Below are 21,934 nucleotides of genomic sequence, written 5' to 3' on the forward strand. Positions count from 1 at the left end.
GGCGGAGCATCACGCAAGCTTGATCTGTCTACAGGACTACTACATACACTATTTGCTCAGCAGAAAAACTCAGTGAAACACACGACCACAACACAAGGGAAAGATAACACAACAAACTTTGCAGGCTATAAGGCCTCCATACTCATCTGCCTCATCTCAGTGAATAGAAACACATTCAAAGTAGTGTAACTGACAAACACATCTTACACAGTGGACAGAGACAAAGAAATCAGTGATCAGAAACAAAGCCTGGACTGAAAAGCTACTGGAACACTATAAAGATAAATCACTTTGAAGAAAAGCACTATGAAGATAAACACTATGAAGACAAATACTAGAATGATAAACCATATCTGACCACAAGGAATCACTAGACAGCGTGGACAAAACACTTGGAATCACTTTGGGAAATAAATAACATAGTCTGGGAGCAAGAAAAAACAAAAGAGAAAGTGGACTTACCAAACGGCAAAGTTCGGACTTGGATGGTAGGGGTTTTCGCCCCCTCCCCGCGCTTTGATTTGGCAGACACCTGGATATGGTAGACAGTGTCAGGGGTGAGGTCGTTAAGAGTGAATCCTGCCACTGATGGATCGATACTTATTCGGACATTTTGACGGAAATAGGAATCGTTGTAGTAGAGTTGGTAGCTCTCGATGGTGTCACTTTCATCGGGTGGTGTCCATGTTAGGCTGATAGAGTTGGGCGTTATTGCTTCTCCGTGGAGGTTACGCGGCTGAAGAGGAACTGAAAATAAAGTCGAACTTTGTCTAAAAAGTTTGTCTAAATCTATGCCTCATTCCAGATTTATTTAAAATGAAAGGGTGAAGTGAATTTTGATAAATTATTAATCAAAAAGGGGTTTTAAGACTTTTTGCTTCATTAAATAAGAATGCAATATTTAATCATGTACAATTTAGACAAGTCTATAAAAAATATGACACAATGATTCCAAAAAAAAAAAAGAAGATGGAATGAGTATTCAAGAAGACAGAAAATCTTATTGATTGAATGTAGATGCTGCTGTGTCTGTACAGCAGCTTTATCGCCGATGGATCTTTGCATTGCCAAATGTCAGCCACCATAACAGCTGATGATAGGCAGAGCATTTCAGTCCTATGCTTCCCGCACAAGAAGCTTGCAGTCGCTTTGACTGAATGAGCCAGAGGGGCCAAATCAGGCACGAAACAGCAGCAAAGGAACTTTTCGCTTGGTTCTGAATCATAGTTCCTTGCGCACGCCAAGAGATCAATTTCCAAATGCATTTGGAGAACTGCTCGATGTCCGCTTTTTTAAGTTTTAGCGCTAGCTGCTGGACAAACATAATAGGTAACACACAATAAACACTCCTCAATCCTCATGACATTTTGCTTTTTATAAAAGAATTTCTTTGAAATATTACTTCTGATTGGTCTTTCATTGCTTCCTACAGGTGACAGGACAATGAAGTATTAAAGGCGTTTACGCAAACTGTCATTTCACTCCGTTTAAGGAGATGCATCAGGATTGAGAAATATTTCACACAGAAATCATATTTAAACATGCTGTAAAAAAACACGAGGCGTAAATAAGGGGCTGAGGAGTAAAAATGATTTAAAGTTTTTTTTGCTGCTTTGCATACATGTACATGCAGTCTCATTTCTATGATACTACTCACTCAATAAATTTATTTATCTATATATTAAAGTTAAGACACTATTAAACTCAAGAAATTAAAATCTTGGCAACTTGAATGAATGGCAACTTATTGTAACAGGACTTGTATGGTAAGGTGGGTGTGTGATCGCAATAATTCACATGACAGTTAACTGTATCCTTATCATTCACTGGTGTCAGGTTGAAATCTTACATGGGCATGCAAAAGGACTTCTGGTTAATTGAACCACACAAATTGTACTTAAATGTTGTTAGTCAGACTTTCAGATTATAATATAATAGGGCATGCCGTGTAATAGACTGGTTACCTGGATAGAGTCTTGACATACCTACAGCATAGGAGATATAGTTCGGTAAGTCAATCATAGAAGGAGCAGAATTACTGTATAATACAGGTATACTAAATTGTCATTTTATAACACAGGACATGCTGTGCAACACATTAATTACCTTCTGGGTAGCCTCCAAATGGATAGCTATAACCAGGTCTCCAAATACCTACAGCATATGAGATGTAGTCTCATCATCTTCGTACACTTTCCCTATCTGGAATTCAAGGACTGTTTTTTTGGCTAATTAAGTGAGTATTGAAGGACAGTTCAAGGCCTTCAAAGATCTTACTCTCTGAAAATACAACCAGCTAAAACCTCAGTCATACATATCGGCCAGTGTAAAAATTTGACAACACCTTAATCGTCCATCAGTTACCAAACAAGTCTGGTATTACTTGCACAACTCCAGTTGAAGTGTAAATGCAATATCGGAATTCTTCATTTTTCAAGGACCTGTTTAATTTTTCTAGGTTTCCAGGGCCCGGAATTTTGTACTTTCATTTTCAATGACATTCAAAGCTTTTGAGGCTCCATGAAGTACAAACCCTAAGAAGGATTTTCAGTTCAAACATGTGAACCAAAATTACCCTAGTGTAGGCTCAATCAGTAACAGGGCATTTAACTGGTGTGGTCACGTTGAATTCCTGGCAGCAAATCAAGAGACAGGACAAGTAACATATTGTGTGAGCTGTGTTATTGTTGTTGTGATGGCATGTTGCACGTGTCTTCTTGATGACAACTGTTGACCTGGATGATTGCATTCAATTCTGTGTTCTCAAGGTAATGGAGATGTGCACATGTACTGTAATCCTTCTGATTTTGGGTAATATACATGTAATGTTAACAAGAACACAAAGTTTCTCTTTTCTCACATGGTTAGTACATCTAATGAACAATGGTGTTAAGCCATAATCATTCATTCTAATGAACAACACCTATCTTTACTTTTCTGAAAAACTAAGAGAATTGTAATTTTTCTTTTAAAGCACTGCTAATATCTGTCCCCATAATGTATTTATTCATTTATTTGTCTGATGTTTTTTACGTTGTACTCATGACTACTTCACTTATACAAGTGAGGCCAGCATTATGGTGTAAGGAAACCGGATAGAGACCGTGGGGAAACCCACGACCACACACAGGCTGCTCCTCACAACTAGAAGAACAATGAGCAGAAGAAGCACACTGGTTATAGGTACATGTACATACTAACTAACACAAAGCCTCAGATTTATTTAATGGATTGTTGCTCCACGCCATACTCAAGACCTGTTCACTTAACTGATGGGGGTCAGTTTTATGGGTGGAGGTACAAGGCGTTAAAGTTTGGTCTTTCAAAAACTTTCACCCAGATGAAGACTAAAAGTACACTGTATGCAGAGCAGCAAAGTTAACTTTGTAATTTGATCATTCAAAATACACATATACACACACACAAACATACAAACATGGAGAAAATAAATTATTCACAGCGCAAAAATAACGCTTTAGCAGAGTCCATACTTGTAGATGTCCACAAGATGGAGAAAAAAAAAAAAAGAAAAAAAAAAAATACTCAGGAGTTTGATGTGTTGTTAAAAGTACGGAGAAACAAAACTGAAAGAAAGATCACAAAATAAATTAATTCTGTTCATTCCGAAGACTGAACAATGAAGAAATCCACACAAATACGAAGAAAGATACATAAAATATAGATTACAGTTGAAACAGTGGCAGATCCTTATATAGATATATAAATAATACATGTATATACAGGTGCTGGAAGGCTTATAAATCTGCAAAAGAAAGATCGTTAGTGAAATTCTCACCTGCCTTAGCGGAGTCGTCTCCAAGGGGGGAAGAGAAAAACAGCCAGGTTAGTATGAAAGTGAGTGATATATACATAGGTATTGCAAGCTACCCATTCCAGTGTTCACAACAGTACAGCAGTGCCAGTAAGTTCTTGTGCCTTGCCGCTGCGCAAGCGCAACTTTCGCAGAAATTTGCTTGCCGACTGACTGTAGAGAATTTAGTCAAAGTAGCCTGTTATTGTTATTAGCTGGCTGTAAGAAACTTACATGAATCTTTGGTTAAAAACAGAAAGCGAAAAAGCAATACAAAACACAGGGACAATTTCACTGAAATGGCCGAAAAAAGCACAAGAAAATTTTTGATTACAGAAAAGAGAGTAATTATGTCAGAAAATTACATGGCACGCTTCAGAAAAATTTTCCGTAGGAATAAGAATTGTTATGAAAAAAACTTAAAAAACATTGGCATTGTTAATTTTTTGTCAAATAGAGAAGTAAAATGTTGATGGAAGTAAGCACACAGAGAGGTCCAGGTAAGAAAAAGTGAACAAGTAGACAAAATAGTTCAAAACTTGAGAAAGCTGTTCAAGCCAGGTTTAGAGGGTAAACAATATCAGGTCTAGTATGGGAAACAGTAGATCATGAGAAAAAACCGCGCAGCAAATACTTTAATCTAGTATCGACAGTCAGCGCCTTTATAATCATGCTGTGTGCTGCGGACCACATTATAGTTGTCATTTTCGTGACGTCTAACAGGACATAGGGGTAAAAAACATGACAATGGGACGAACAGTCAAATTCAAGTGGATTTTACACCAATACAAGCGGAGTTGAACTAGTGACAATATAAGGCAGCTTGTACAAGACAGGCGAACAAGCAGGAAGATTGGCTGAATGCAAGACAACGGGCGAGAGACCGTGTTAAGACAAGCACGATGCACACCGATGACCACGACACTCACATGAGCTTCAGAAGATCGGTCAAAAGGCATGCCCATACAAGTAGCTATAGCATGTTGATATAAAGTACATTTAGATCGAGAAAAAACATTTAAGGTTTGAACCGGACGATCAAACTGGCCTGACCGATGATGACCTACTTACGCTCATAAACGGGGGCTCGACGAACTAGAAAACAAAATAGACTGTTCTTTTTTTTCTGCGATCAGACTATATTTAAAGTTAGCCCAAAGAGCTTGATAATGGTTCTGTCAAGAAGGCTGGCAGCCCCACTGGTGTAGGGCGATGTGTTGGGCACAACCTGGGCTCAGTCCTACACACATGACTTAAACCGTGCCATGGGTAGAATAGAGCTCAGCAGGTTTCTCCATGTTCTATGACTATGTGTTAACTACATGTACACTGCTTAGCTCATTCGGAACATTCCATATGATGTAACAGCTGAATAACACATGCCAACCTTCTTCAACAAAAAAAAAAAATATAAAAACCAAAAAAATGTCAAAAGTAAACCCTAACTTAGTCTTCCACATGGCTTGGTAAAAAGGTATAATCTTTGTCCCATGACAAACAATCTTTTTTCAAGAACTTTAACAAACAATCCCTAATGTTTTGTGTTTTCAAAATAGAACTTGTTTCTTTTTCCATTTCATATTTACAAACTGACTAAAAAGGTGCCTACAGAATTGAGCACATGGATTAAGGGGACTGAATCAAGAATCCACGTACACCCTTGAAGCAATCACCATCAGTCACTTGAAAATGTTAAATACTGATACTATATTTTTGTTTCCCCAAGAGATGTGGAAGATCTAATCTAACCTACAACACCAAAGCACGACACAACACAGACAATATCAACAGTATTAAATATTCAAAATGTGTTAAATCTGGTAAATGATGGTGCTAATATAAGATGCAATTTACAGTATTTTTCATTCGGCATCTCAAATCATGCTCAAGACCAACAGTAAATTGTGAATTCCTCCCCAAAATAGCCATATAAAAATGTGAAATCTTACTCCGTTACAATCAAGCCTGGCTTTGGAAAGACATATTATTATTTCCAGTACAGCTTACTTTCATTACTTAATACCACGGAGAATTTAAAATTGTAAGCATCTTGATTTACAATAATTATTACAAAAAGGTTTGACAGTTCTTTTTCCCCTTAAAGTCTGACAAGAACATCTGAACAGGACAAATAAAGACTGGTGACAGTACATTATCAACAGACACGATACTGACATGAACATGTAAGGTTTTTTTTTGTACATGAAACCTATGGTGTTTTGTTGTGAATGTGTGTAACATGAAGAATGGCAGACCAGTATCACTTTTCACTATTAATATTATCTTCAATGGATTTCTTTTCTATGGTTCTATGATCTAACCTCAGGCAGATGAGGCCTTTTCGAGTCAGTGTGTGTTCTAACACATGGTATATCTTCAAGTATCACCGATCGTGGTAAAAATGATGGCCTGTAGCCTATATTTGTGTAGGAGAATAGTACAAATGGCCCCTCCATCTTTAATCTTTATAATTAGACCAACAACAAAGCTGATTTCAGGGTACAGTCCAACAACTACGGAGCAATACAGCACTTTGAACGCACGTGTGATAATGGTCTGTGTTTCAAGTTCAAAGGCCTTGGGTGGTTCAGTGTTAGGGTAACAACATATCCTTATTTAACATTTCCCATCAGAATTTTTTGAAATCGGAGCCATAACTTCAAAGGTCTTGTGGCGTCAATGTGTTTGGCTACTACACATTTTGATGACACAGTAAAGACTTGTGAAGCAACTTACAAATTCTCCCATGATTTTTTCCTCAGTTCTTGAGTTTCAATGCGGGTGGAGACCACCAAAGAGGCCAGCTGTGTGTGCAGTTAAGCTGCTTGCACAACTCAAAATTAACTGTCACTCGTACTCCTAACAACAGCAGGTGCCAAGGTTAACTCTCAACAACCAAGCACTGAAGTTTATATGTTCTGAAAACTTCAAACTTTAAATTATGCCACTGAAGTGATCATCTATAGCATATCAAAGGTCAGAGAATTAATGATGTTGACAAACTGAGTGCATGCGTACCTGGATAAGGCATAATGAGGTCAGTATTAGTGCAAGCTTCTGAAGTAAGAGTAGCAGGGACACGGCTTTAAGGTGAAAACTACAAGTCTGTGGGTGTCCACTGGTTCTGCATTAGTGACAGAGGTTCTGTGTGATCTAGGACAACTGTGGGGGGGTAGGGGTGGTGCCCATGCTGCAAACAGGACATGCTGGGGACAGTTAATAACATAGGTAGTGGCATAACAAATATACATGGTCAATAGGGGTATATGCATATATATATACATATATACACATATATATATATATAGGCAAACATACAACTAAAATTGACAAGACGGTAACAAGTACGTACAGGGATGGTTGAAGAGGTCCAGGCAGTATCACCATACCTGACACCCTGAAACAGAATCAGGCTACGCACGCACCGCACGCACATCCAATGGCTACAAGAACACTTGCTGTACTAAAACATTTCATATCTAAGATCTCCGCCAGTCGGCATGGTCAGCTTACCTCCTTGAGTGGTCATCACTTGAATGGGTTCGGACAACGGGCCCTGGCCGATGTTGGAGAAGGCTAGGACGCTGATGGTGTAGGTATGGTTTGTCTTGAGGTTGCTGATTGATGTCAGTTTGTTGTTGGCAACCTCTCGGTGCTCCCAAAACACAATTGGAATGTCTGGACTCAGTGTGTAAAACACCTTATAACCCTGTAATGTACACAAACATAAAACTTTGATTTCACCCCCATGTAATGAATACCTAAAACGTACAATGAATACATCAAATCCATGATGAATACAGCAAACTGAGACTGGGCATCTTAAATGTGAAACGAGTACCTGAAATATATATACTGTAAATCTTTAACCTTTTTGACTTACAAAGCACTTTTTTCAGTTGAATATACGCATACATGTTCAACTGTGATCAAAATAATGCTAAAATGATTAATTTGTGTCACTGAAGGTGTAAGCTTCATAAACCTGTGCAAAATGTCTCTCTCTACACCCAATAGTTTTCCAATATTGATTGCCAAGATAGTTGAATAGGTTCAGGAATTAGACTGAAACATGATGAATGCATCAAATGGAGAATGGACGCCTAAAATACAATTTGTTTTTAGGGACTAAGTATAATGTAAACACAGACAGGGAATGGAAGCCATTTGTTCATGTACAAAGCTCTATTTTGATGATTGCCTTCACAGTTTTTTTTTTAATCATTTCTTCACATCCTCCACAAGTCCTAAGACTGAAATATTGTCCAGTTGCATTCTAACAGCCCTTCAAAAAAAGATAACAACAGACTGACTGGATAGTCAATGAGCAAAAACCTAGTATGACAAAGTTATCAAACTAGTACAATTTTTTTTATTCCTGAACCCCAATAGATGACAAGCAATTTGTGCACAGACAGTATTACTTTTTTTTGTAATTTTGTTCCTATCTTCAGAGTAATGTAGTTACGGGTTGAGGACAGGTTTGTTGTTACCAGTGATAAACTCATCCAAATCCATATTGCTATCAACACAAGTATAAAATAGCTTAATGGTCACTTCAGTCATTTTTTGTAATGACTCTTCTGATCTTTCCCTGACAGACCAACAGGATAACATTACATGACATGGTAATTGTCCTAGGATATCAAATGTGCAGAGCAGTAAAGAACTTTTCCCCTGCCAGTACATCATTTTTCTTCCCCTTCCTGTCAAGATCCTTGGAGACATGAAGACAAATGGCCTTGTTATTTCTGGACTATAGGCCAATCAGATGATGACCTCGACTTCTTAGTCTTTTTGAATATTCGTGGACGAGCCACAGGAAATAAATAACCATCTTTAAGAATGCACAAACATCCTGGTTAGCACCTTTCTTGTGTGGTTCACTCAGATGACAAGACTCTCCCTTCCCACCCATTACAATGGAAGTAGAATAGCTACCATCTGTCACATGTGATTAGCATGCTACCCAAGTGGTATGAGCTAAGGGTTGGTTGTCTGAGGGAATGGTTCCGCCTTCTAAGAGGGAATAACTGTAGCTCTTATATACTTCTAGTACAGGCGTTCAAGAGGAGCCATTAAAACAAATGAGGTAGGACAGCCACAAATAAAGCTCTTTGGTAAGCTTGCCGGACAAGGGAAGTAGATTTCAAAACGTGTGGAATTTTTAACTTGTTCCGAATCTTTATGGTCCACTTCTCGTATCCTTCATTTTCTGCAAGAAGTTTCAGACAAAAATGTTCATGCATGCTTACTGATATAACACTAAGGCAAAACGAAAGGCAGCAAAGGGTTATCTCCTGCTGCCGTAAGTATGGCAAGTTTTAATGAGAAGTTTTGAGTGTTCTGAATAATGGGTCATTTGTGTTTTACTGCTTCGCAGAATACCAGATGCCTTTATAATGCCTCAAGAGAAATGTCCACAAAGAAAACAGTTTGGCCGCAGCCTTGAGGAAATTAAATTTCTGCCTTTGATGACGACAGCAAGAGAATGTGTCACATCCGCTGAGCACACAACAGGATTTCTGTACATGATCTGCTCCATATAGTGTAGGCAACCTGATCGGCGTGGATTGAAGACTTGGTGAAAGGAAACACTGGAAAAGTTCACAGCCTTTATTAGCTTGTCTCCTATGACATGGTTTATACCGTAGCAGCCACGTAAAGCTGATACTTCCTGATCTGGTTCAATGGACTGGTTCAAAGGAAGAATATATGGCTGCTCTAAGACCAGTGTATTGTCTGTCATGATAGGAATGGAAACCTTATTAACCACTGTGACTAATAGTGCCTGCTTTGCTGGGTGATTCTTGGTTCATCATAACTGTCCCCAGCTTCATGTGATTGATGTACATGTAACAGTGTAGCTACAGAACACATGCTGCAAGCCTAGACAATAAAATGGAATATGTTAAAATGTGCCAATGTAAATGTAAGGCAAGCCGTTGTTATGGACAAGTGGGAGGATGCTTGAAATATCCACAGAGGGTGATAAAAAGAGGTCAGAAAAATAAACAACATCAGATCTCTGAAAAAGATCTGATGCTAAAAAAACATAAAAAATATATATAATAATAGAAAATAATAATATATGTCAAAGGAAAGCAATTATCTGAATTTTAATTACACTATTACAGGAATATTTTTAGAGGCCAACAAATATATTACTTTTTACACAGAAACTTACATCTGCCCAGTCAGACATCATACCACCTCGAAATACCATTCAAAAATCTACTCAAACCTTGAAACACCTTTCTAAGATCTACACCGCTCTCAGAGTCGGGCAAAACAGGCACCTCGGCAAAAGACAAAATTTTAGGCCATTAATTTTGCAGAGATCTCACTTTTTTTGATTTTTATACATTTATATACAGCTTACCTTAATAACTCCATTTGGAATCTCTGGCTCCTCCCACGAGACCATTACAGTGGTTGAACTGACTGGTCGGGCCATGACGTTCCGTGGCGGGCTCCCTGGGGCTGTACCAAACACAAACACTCCAGTAAATACAGGCTCTGTTTACAATACCATTTACATCATCAGGACAAGCAGCATGAACAGCCTGAGAGGCATAGCCAAGAAAATCGGAATATCTTCTTTTTCAATTATCATTACTTAACCATGATACCATTTCAATTATTTGATGGAGCAAGACTCAGGTAGACAGTCAACAAGATGCAAGAAATAAAAACAATAAGGTGGGTCTTGTCAGTAGAGAATGGTAATGCATGAATACAAACAAGGTTATAAGGTTAAATGAAAGAGTGATGATGACATGATGTTGAGGTTAAGATGATGGTCTATAAAGCAAGACACATTCCGACATTCCAATGGAACAAAACTAGTAACATGGTATACTGGACACAGTGTGCACGGGTTTGGGTGATAACTAAATGCTGTATGCACAAGGTAAAAAAGCTACAAGTGGTCACCACTCACGAGTTAGTACAATTACAGGGGGTGTTATCGGCGCAAGGCTGACTCATTTACTGTGATTGTACCAATGTGGGCAAGGTGCAGCAGGGGAGTTAGATGTGATGAGAATGCAGTGGGAACAGCAGGCAGGTCATGGGTGAGAGCAACTGTAAATACATGAGGCAATTTCTTTCCCACATATACTGGAAAGCAGTACTGATAGGTAACTTGTATGTGAAAGATTGTGTGTTTGGAATATTGTCAACAAAATGAATGTTGAAAGTATTAAATTAGTTGTGTGTTGGTAAATATTGGATGTAACTGCATGATGAGTACATTTCCTTTCCACTAAACCATATTACTGCAAAATGTTCAACCTATTCAACCACTAACACCCTTTTTTTTCAGTGGAATTTGTGTACTATTAAATTATTTCACTACGCTCCATAGTTAACTCAGAATGTTTCAAAATATTGGTTGCAGAGGTGGTAGAAAAGCTTGAATAATTACGGTAACCAACTTTAACTATTAGACTAGTTCTACAAATGAAAGCCTTCCAATCTTCATAAAATATCCTAAACTCAAAGCTTGTATCAACTGTGATTTAGCACTTTGCTTTTTGTTCCATTAGTCCACCTATATTTAAGGTACAGGAGTTTTGTCCTAAAAGCTAGGAGAAAACAGCTATTTGTCAAGCTAACATGAAAACATGTCATCCTTATGCATAATAAAAGGTGTCAAAAGGTCACAAATACTACGGTTTGAACGTTTTCTTACTGCCTAATCCATCATTTAGATGTCGCACCTAAGGTTTTCACTGCTAAGCCCCGAGGGATGCCTTTGTACACATGCTAATGACAGTTGATGTAGGTTTATGGAAAGTCAAAAAGTGGACTGAATGATTCATCATTTTTTTATCTCTTGACACCAGGAGCAGTCTATATGATTCCCAATAAACCAATTGCTAATGAATTTGACACAAGAGATTGAAGCCATCAAAAACTGAATGCTTTGCGGGCGATTCCCTTGGGGTTACAGCTAGCACATGTAGAGTGGTCATGGCTTGGCCATACAGATTATATCATCAGTTAACTGCTTCTGGAAATTGTCAGTGTTTACCAGTCCGCTGGAGATAAACCATTCCCTCCTCTGCAGCAGGCCATTGCTGGAAGGTTGTCCCTTATCGGCATTAAGCCCTTGAAGTTGATAGGTTGGAGATGAGGGTGAACAGTGCACAAAGAGTGTAGGTGTTGGTTTACAAATGTTCTCATGCTGACAGAGATGCATCTCTGTGCGCCTACCTTTCAACATCTACCCCCAAAAACTGACAACCTACAAAAACCAGAAGCATCTACTCTACCTTCCAAACTTACTAACATCAACAACTTCTTCAAGACTCTAAAGAAAAATCTGTTCTCTGCTTGGACACTCAGTTGCAGTGAGCATTTCCTGATGGACAACATCAATCAGAAATATGATAAAAAAAAAGAGTACAGTTGTATTGTCCTTCTGACAAATTAACAAACCTAAGACCAGATTAGAGATAGTCTGTCTCTAGAGCTTGCAAATATGAAGGGTTGTAGTTCAGAAACTACATAAACATCAAACTGCAGTTTGATAGTCTGTTGCTACATGGATGTTCACCGCAGGCTTGACAGAATTCCAGAAAGATACACAGAAAGATAATCCTTTCATTGCTGAAATATTGTATAAATATTGAATGTCCACCAAACCGAGCTGAACACCGAGTGACTGAACGCCAAAGTGAAGGCTCGTTCCGGTACAAGATCACAGAAGTGCATGAAGATGATTACAGGGTTACACATGGATTCTGCATTGATTGTAGGGACTGCCAGGTGTAGTCGAAAAGGTCAGAAGTCTAGAAAAGTTTAGCATGACATTTCCACCAATGTGCATAAGAAACCAGCCTTTTCTGGTTAAAAAAAAAAGACCCCCCCAAAAAACAAACAAACAACAAAAAACCAAAAATACCCTAACACTACTCTAAGTCGTCTTATCCAGATGGGAAACTCTAAAGAAAACATTCCATGTCCCTAATATGTTGTATGTTTTTATTTCTGCAAAACCATGGAAGAATGTTTATTGGTTTCCTCAGAGTACATTTTCATTTTGAGAATCTGCAAGATAATGGACAACAACAAAAAATTTCAAAGTGCTAGGAGCGATAAAAAAAAATTAATACTGGTATGAGAAAATAACTTTAAATTTAAATTGTATTAAGGGAGAAAAAATTTATAAAAATAATCAAATATTATAACTGGCATGCAAGTCCTTTCAGTGAAAATCAGTGCTTCTGTTACAGACAAAATGAGTTCGTTCGAACCTGCGCCAATCAAATGGAAAAGGTACATATAAATAACAAAGAAGAAAAACTAGTCTCTTGGTTATATTGGACAACAAAATGGCCATTATCCTGTGAGGACAGAAGTGCAACCCTGCTTGTCACTTTTGTGCGGTTTCCAGATGGTCAAGGTTGTGCGTCATCTGTACCCCAGAAAAGAAAATTAATGCTTTCAGAGTCATCACTGTCTTACACAACCACAGGTTATACAAATAATGGCCTAAAAGATCTTACTTTAGATCATCACTAATATGTACCACATGGGCATCATTTCGTCTGTATCAGTTGACTCCTAACCTTAAGCATCATCTTACCACTTACATGTAGTAGATAAGTAACTGACTAGTAAATTATCATTTTAAAGAAGTGTTTTATAATGAAATGCACCATTAATTAAAAAAAAGATTATCAAGAAATAAAAGCAAAAAAACCCCCCAAAAAACCTTGCTGTATTCCACAAGGGCTGATACAACAGAACTCCATTACTCCAGATTACTTGTCTTAAAAAAAAAAAATGCTCAAGAAAAAAAAAAGTAACATGGGAGACTAGTAAAATAAACAGAGCAGGTATCTCATCAAGCATATTATGTAACACTCAGGATAATAGTAGTTCGCATGGAGTGAAATAAGCAAGGTAAAAACACTGTCTGTCTGTCCATCAAGCCTGAACAACTGCTCTGGCCAGGAATAACCCAGCTAAGAAGCTTTCCTGACCCCTGAGGCAAGTCAGTGTAACATGTGTTTTCTCTTCACTTTCTGTTTGTTTTTGTTACATCAGCTTCAGTGAAACAGATCCCAGTTTCTCCCCAGCCAAGCGAGACCAGTTATGTATGACAACAAGTAACATGCCACATACAAGGCCACATGACCATGTAGCACACCACAGCCGTTCATCTGTCCAAAGCTGAAGGGGTAAATGTTTTGGAGATGCCCTTGTACATTTGTCATGCAAACACCACAGAGAAGACCGGTCACCTGGGATATATGTGGGAGGTTATCTATGGATTTGCTCTGGTAACATGAACACACCCTCTAGGGATGAATTTGCAAATTGCTAAAACTCACTTTCTGCTGAACAAGAATCAGCTAAAAACAACAATGACAAACAATAAGAAAAAATGATAATATTATACTGGCCATGCCCCAAAAATGACTGATGTCTCTTTATCTCTTGCAATCAACTGCTCCTTAGGTGTCTGTATTTTCAATACCCCTTCCTTTTCTGTGTTTACACCCGTGGAGTTGAGTTACCACCGTAGTAGCATATCACAAGTCTACAACAATCATTATCTTTTTTACTCCAGCAATATAATGGGTGGAAAACTATTTGTTTGGACGCTGCCAGGGAACCTATATAACCCCTTCATGTGGGCTGTATATGCTTCGTCTTCTCCCATGGAATTGATTAGCATTGCACAAACCTTGGAAAAACACTAGTTCTGGCACCTATACAACTACGTCAAACAACAAGGAGAGTGGATTTTACTACAGTTCCCAGTCACAAAGCTCTGTCTCCCACCCATCCTGTGAATCAAGACATACACTATACCCAGCTACCCTTATTCTTCAACCTCTTCAACTGCCTCTGTGACCATTATTTTGAAACATTCTGAGCAGAATTACAGGGTGTAGAGAAATAATTTGCATAGTTAATGGAACTTCCATTTTGCATGATCCAAGCAAATAAATTTTTTTTTGTGTATTATTTTCATAATAATTGTATGCATAAATTCCATAGGAGAAAAGCTGAAGATTTACAGAAACATGAAAAATTGAGCATGGTTTTCAGCTGATACTGTTCTATGCCAGATTGTATGTAATATACTGGCTTTTTGCAAAATTCTAATTTTCAATGTCCAGAATAAACTTCCGTGTGTCTTAGGAAAAAAAAAAAACAAAAGAGATATTAAGATGTAAATCTCATGGTCTGTTCTGACCCATCAAGTTAGCAAATGGCTTTTGTAGCATGCAAATCGTAAACGATAACATTTACTGGATCATGACAGAAATAATATTATAACATTATTCAGGCCAAGTGCCGAAAATGCACTAGTTGTTATCCATTTATGAGATGCAAGGTAACAATGTTGAGAGAAGAAAATGTCACCTCCCAGGGAGAATAGGTCTACTGATACAGCTTCTGACGCAAACATTGTACAGTGGTTTCAGGTTGTGGAAGGTTTGATTAGCCCTGACACCGGCAATATGCGTAATGGAGGAGCTGTTTGCAAATTACTGGGTTGCTCAAACTCCAGCAAAACACAAGGGTTATAACATCCTTTCACAGCAGCTGCTGTAATTATAACACAGTACCTCTGTGAGTTTTAGGAGTTATTTCTATCAGTTACTTTGAGCTATTTTCGTCCGATAAACACACAGAAGGTTTGTTATCTCACTGTGCTTTGGTTATGAAAGGATATTTGATAGCATGGCTGTAAATATGTATCCTGGCTATTGGAATTATGGCTGTAGGTATAAAACCTGGTGATTGTAACAACAAACTGTGCCTTGGAAAAAGCTTCCTGTCAAAGGAGCCTATTTATCATAGCCTTTGGGTGAAGGGCTTCAGCTGCTGGCAAGCAAATGTCAAACACTCGCCAGATATTATTAGACACAGGACTATTGTCATACTCTTACGGAATGTCCAGATGAAAAATACAGGCACTGGAAAGGAAACGTTTTTTGTGCACATCATGACCAAAGAAACCAAACACATGGTCATTCAAATCCTACATATACTGTTTTTCTTTGAGTAAGATTCATGTCCAGAAGGGTAAGCCAGGACAAGTTTTAGTTATTGACTGGATTCAAGAAACTGGAGACATTCCAAAACTAGTACAATGTAGTTAGTGACGGCATTAATGCTGTGAGAGGGTTTCTTTGTGTCTGCTTTCAATATTACAGGCTTTCAAGTTTCCATGATGGTGGTACTTCTGTGTCGAATATACGACTGCATGTATGGGCAAAACAAGTCAAGTCCAAAAATTATTCTACATTCTTAAATCCCAATCCAAACATTTTTGGCATTGACACCTACAAACTTTTTTCTTTAGAATTTTTGTCCTTTAAAATGTATCTGAGCCCACAGAATAAACAAATACTTTTGTGAAGTTGTGTTTACATCGGTAGATGCTTTGGCACAAAAAGACACAAATTCAACACAGATCGAGTGCCAGTTGCTTTCATACGCCTGAGAAAATGGCAAGAAAGTCCCAATAAATCCCCTAAGGAAATATCGGACTGCCTGAAACAATAGTAGGACGGACCCAGGCCAGCTGAAGGGGCACCCAATATGTTGATGTTTATCCTAAGTACATGTGCTACAGCTAGTCTTAAGACTTGATACAGAAGTCAGAAGAGTTCTTAAAGTAAAAGACCACCTTTAAATAAAGTAAGTATCATCTGAAAGGTTGTTCAATATGGTCCAAAAATTCCAGCAAAGAACTTCAATCTTTGTCTTTAATTCACATAAAAGACCATAAGTGGAATCTGCAGGAAATGGCCTTTCTGGCAATGGTATTTAAAGGTGGTCTGTTATTTTTATGCTGGGAATTTCCTGTTTGATTTCGGCACTCAGATCACATAGACATGTAAATATAAGTGACCATATTGACATATTTTAGGGAGCTATTCAGGGTGTGGGAACAGAAGGTGGGTTTATATGGTCAGATTGATCCATAGCCGGCGGATAGCCAGTGGTCAGTTTAAGTGTTTCATAAAGCTCTGTCTACAGGAGAGTCATGTTTACCCACACCTGATTTTTCACTTCACCTACAGGTACATAGTGAAGCATCCCCTTGTGTTTGAGTCAGCATGTCATTGGCATCTGGTAACCATCATAAATCTGGAGATGCAGGCTATGTATCCTACACTATACCAGGTCAGACAGATTTCACGGCACCCACTTAAGGAGTTCACAAAACCATGGCAACCATCGCATTCTGTGGATGTCTCATACCCTGGGTATCTGACAGCACCTTGCTTATCCCGGAAGAAATAAAGAGCAGAAGATGGGGACTTAATATTCCCCTTCCAACCTCAAACACATTATCCGCTTGGCATGAGACAAGAGAGAGAGAGAGAAATATATTTAGCCTTAGAAATTTTACATTTCAAACCAATATGGGAACAATTTCTTGCCTCAGGGGAGGTTTCAGAACACACCTGTAATGTGCCTGGTGGTAACATGGACAGTAATGCTGATGTTTATCATCCAGGTAATACTTCTGTTCCACGGTTTGATGAGCTGATTTATATGTATATTGCCTAACAGTAATATTTCTTACCAATGTTGATTAACACTCCAATGCTTCCAAAAACTAAAGGTTGCTTTAATGCACATACAGGAAACAATAACCATTAGCTTAACAGCATTCACTGGTTCAAATTTAGCAATATATTGAGAGATGCATGCCCTAAAAACATTACTCCACAGACTACACCCCCAAAATCCAATGACCAGACACACATTTGCAAAACACAGCTAGCAGCTGGAGTTAACCAGGCTTATATATGTACATACGAATCTGAGTTCAACAGATCCTTGGTCATGATTTTTTGCTTTGCGATAATCAACGCAGACAGCAGGCATGTAGTTTCAGAGCGACATACTGAGCATCAAAGGTAGAAAGGAAACAAAAAAACCTGACTAGCTATTAGTTCAGTCTCTGTTAATAATGCTTAATCCAAACTGATATCACAACATATGTTGAATGTCCACATAGCCTTGGCCAGCTGTTGTTTTTTTTTTCTTCACATTTACAAACCTCACAGTAAAAAGAGGCTAGCCAATTGAATTGCGCTAGCAGAATGTACATGAACAGCATGTGTGTAACAGAATGAATTTTTTTTTCTTTCGTCACAAGTCTTTAATGCAACTGAATTTGGATCATCCAATGACTGCTAAGAAGAATCAGCAGCTATTTCACCAGAAATGTCTTTGAAGACTTCAGCTCTTAAACTTACTCCAACTTCCTTGAGTTAAGCTTTCCAGGGGGTTCACATGTCTGTACAATTGCAACAGGGTAACAGAAACTCTTAAGGGAGCTTCTATATTGTACCCAAAACTTCATTAAAGACCTCTTTCTATTCGGTGACTTTCATCTTTCGTTAACACTGACAAGTGCCAGAGGAAGAAACTTAAAATGTTTCTGGGTGTCTATAAAGTCATTGTAGACTCCAGCTTACGAGTAATGAAGAAATACTTTCGAACAAATTTGTAAGGGTGAAACCCTAAGCGTTTTTATTGGAAAGAGATGTGCCATTCTAAAACTGCAGTCATTAAATTATTACGGTAACATAAACACAGCATCCAATAAACTCTGAGTGATCCCCTGCGCTTGTAGTCTCTGGCCAACAATACAATGTGGCTGAAGAAATTTTGATGATGGACCAGCGCTGTTATTGGTAATGGTGTTCTGATAATGGCTGCTGAACCATCAGTGTTTATAAAGGAAGGGGAGCGGGTCTGAAATCTGACCCGGGGATAGTTTGAGCATTTACCTGAGGGGTTAGAGGGTGAGTCCCCAAGTGATAAGAACTGGTTTACAGCTTTTAGGTGGGGTTCCCTGGGGTGAAGTTAGCCTGAAGGAACCCGGGCCTACTGCTAGGCGGGCTGAAGGGTTATCAAATATAGCATGTGCAGCCATCAAACCAGACAGCTTTAAGACAGCTTTAAGACAGCAGGCTACCCAGCAATCCTCCAAGGCGTTCTTTGTTGTACTCTGGTTCAACCTCACTGGAAGTTCTCTCTCCCAGTGGCCAACTTTTGATGGAGCAGGTCAGTCCCTCTTGCTTTCTACAAAGTCTACTGGCAATGCCGATAACTTTTATTTACAAACAGCTGGCAAGAGAAAAAAAGTAACGTTCCATTGACCAAGTACACATGGTCCTATGTGCATGTGCTTTTTTTTTTTTTCTCTCTGAAAACTGTTACACTACTGCTAACTCCTATAATTTCTTGTAAGGCAGGAAATGCCAAGTTCAGTGTTTATACAGGTCATCTTTAAGTTCCTTTCTGGGTTCCCTAAGGCAGTGAAACTCTTGCTGCACACTTACCAACTTTGGGAAAGTGCATCAGGGTTTATACCGCAGGCATGTTTTAACACACAATCATTAGCAACCAACTTGACCTTGTCTGGTATGTTCCATCTTGACAGATCTACAAACTTCTTTTTTTTCTTGTACAAGTAAAGTTTACCATCTCAGATGAAAATTACTTTACCAGAGTGGGGTTTACAAGCCATTTTTTTTTTTTTTTTTAAACAGCGGACATGTACCTCTCCTCCTTTCCAGACTCCCATAAGCAATAAGGCTTATGTTTTCATATACCAGTTAAGGACCTGCTTGTCAGAGAGAAACTGTCAAAGTGTTTACTTTAAATTTTGTCACACAGTTATCCCTTTACAAACAGCCTGGGTTTTAGGTGTAGGTTTGTTTGTGGTACCCATCTGCCAGGTTGCCAGGTTTCCTAGTTACAACCATCACAGCATTAGCTACTCCTAAGCAATTCTAATTAAACTCAAGTCCACACTTCCCCAGCCCATTTTTTCTCCACCGCCCTCCTCCATCACGTCTTTCTCTGGACTGCTAATTTCACCTCTCATACTGTGCCAGGCTCTGACACTCATATGACCTGTATAATACACCAATCTCACCACAAACCATCAGTATCTGTCCCCCAGTCATAAAACCGGCCTCTACCCATGAGACAGCCTGCTTAACTCGCCTTTTTTTTCCCCTGCAAATAAAACCCAGGGAGATGAAAGGCTAATAAGGCCTGCAATCCACCCTGTCTGGGAACCTTATGCCAAAGGGGGTCAGTTTTTGATTACAGTCTGACATCAACTCACCACTGTGGAGTCCAGCCAGTATCAAACACAGATACCTCTATCTAGAAATCCATCAAACCAGGCAGGATGTAACTTGGTAAGGGGTCCAAGGTCTGCCTAAACCCCATTATCTTATCCTATGTATCATTTAATGAGTAAGATGTGCACTGGTATCATAATATGTAGGTGTACATGTATGTGGATTGCACCATAAATAGTATTTCTGCAACTTTCACCACATGGTTACACAGTATTTGTTTCACAAGTGAGAGCACTACTCCATGCTGTCAAAACGTTTATTGGAAAGCTTTGAAGTTAGTCTACCCAACAAAAAATGTTTTTACTTGCAATATCAAATTATGGCTTGAACAGCATGAATATTTTATTCAAACCTCATCTATTCTTTTTGGAATTTTGTGTTGTTCAGGCAGAGTCAATGGCTAAAACCAACTTCCATGTGAGGTTCTAGATCTCACAGGATGTTAGACAGGGTATTAGAGCTGTAGAGCTGTGACTTAGGTGAATTCAAAGTAAAAGGTTGGACTCTGGAAATGCCACATGCCTTTGGCACCTGGAAACAGTGGCCGCAATGGAGGCAAAGACATTACCACTAAAAGCCTATCAACACAGACACAACATTAGAGAGAAAGTTTCAAGTAAGATGGACACTGGCGTTGGACAGTGTGTCAGAGCCACTTAGCAAATCCCTAAGCCCTTCCCTACTGATAAGTATCCACAACACTGTAGGTGAGACTGCTGAGATTTCTGCTTCTTCCTGGCTCTGACTATCTCCACTGATAAAGACAGTCAAAGCTGGTCAAAGGAAGCTGTTGCCAGAGGAATCCCCAAACTGACAAGTCTCTGCCTAGCTGCATGCTTCTCCATAGCTCCACACAAACTGACATGTCTGATCATTCATTATTGCAGCGACGCCGCAATTTGAAAAACTGAAGCACTGACTAAATCCTCAGTGTATGAGCGAACATCTTGTCCTCTGGACAAAAGATGTGTTTACACAAAAGTGTACATCATAGTATTGATGAAATTGCATGTCAACAGTCTTCTTATCCAGGCTATGAAAGCAGGGATTTGGATCAAAGAGATAAGACGGCCAGAGCTACCTCCAGGAATTGCCAGTAATAGGTTTGTCTGCAGTTCGGCACATCTACTCCTGGAATATTTCGGAGATAAGGCTGACAGCTAAGGCGCCCTTCACTGTATCAGTAGCTAGTTCATACCACGTCACCCTGCCACCAACTCACTCAATCATCGTAGAATCAGACAGCTCCTTCTATACATTGGCTGCCAAAACCACAATGCAGTACACTCCAAGATTCCAAAAGAAATCATTTCACACTCAATCGTCAGAATAATTAGGCCTCAATGGGTGATTTTAAAATACTCTTGAATGTTTTTTGCTCAAAACTGATAAAGCATATAACTAGGTGTACTGTAAAGTATTAGAATACAGTGGACAGCGAGGAATGTTGGCAACCTTAGGGTCTGGCCTATTGGAGGGGTTATCTCTTGGAACATCCAAAGCTCATGGTCCGCACATTCGTCAGGTATGTGCTGGTAATCTGGACACGAAGGCAGGAGGGATGGTCCTTCATCATCCAAACTAACAAATGGCTAGCACAAACGTGTAGCAAGTCCACCAGGATCTCTTGGAGTTTCCACAGGAGACTACGGTATATTTATTAATAGAAAGTAGGGGTATGGGGAAAGGTCAGTGTTAAGGTTGGAGAATGGCTTGGCCAGATGTCCAACTGCCAAACTCCATTGTTTGCCCCTACATGAACAGACTACCCGTGGTTGCAACAGATCCTATGGATTTCAATGTCCAGGGACAGCCGCTGTGTGGCATTTGTTGTCCACTTAGGCAGCCATGAGGGGTTGAACCTAAAGAATCTCTTAACCCATGTCCCATTTGTCTTTGAACTCTCAATACTCTCGCTGAATAAACATGCGCCCCCCCCCCCCCCCCCCCCCTGCCAATCAAGATGTGCATC

At 39.1% G+C, this 21,934-nt stretch overlaps 1 protein-coding gene across 8 annotated transcripts in view; it reads right to left on the reverse strand.

The window, feature by feature from the left end:
• Positions 1 to 21,934, reverse strand: part of LOC135471941 (tyrosine-protein phosphatase Lar-like) — a 187,020-nt gene that overhangs the window by 23,702 nt on the left and 141,384 nt on the right. For 6 of the 8 annotated variants that reach the window (XM_064751391.1, XM_064751390.1, XM_064751393.1 and 3 more), the window contains 4 exons: positions 10,194 to 10,294; positions 7,325 to 7,520; positions 1,965 to 1,985; positions 463 to 747 (listed from right to left, as the gene is read on the reverse strand). In XM_064751391.1, the coding sequence (XP_064607461.1) occupies positions 463 to 747; positions 1,965 to 1,985; positions 7,325 to 7,520; positions 10,194 to 10,294 (603 nt within the window). Of the gene's footprint in view, positions 1 to 462; positions 748 to 1,964; positions 1,986 to 3,796; positions 3,815 to 7,324; positions 7,521 to 10,193; positions 10,295 to 21,934 lie in introns of all 8 variants that reach the window. The other 2 variants (XM_064751387.1, XM_064751389.1) reach the window with 2 other exon arrangements.

The sequence above is a fragment of the Liolophura sinensis genome, chromosome 7 (assembly GCF_032854445.1).
Source record: "Liolophura sinensis isolate JHLJ2023 chromosome 7, CUHK_Ljap_v2, whole genome shotgun sequence".
NCBI lineage: Eukaryota > Metazoa > Mollusca > Polyplacophora > Chitonida > Chitonidae > Liolophura > Liolophura sinensis.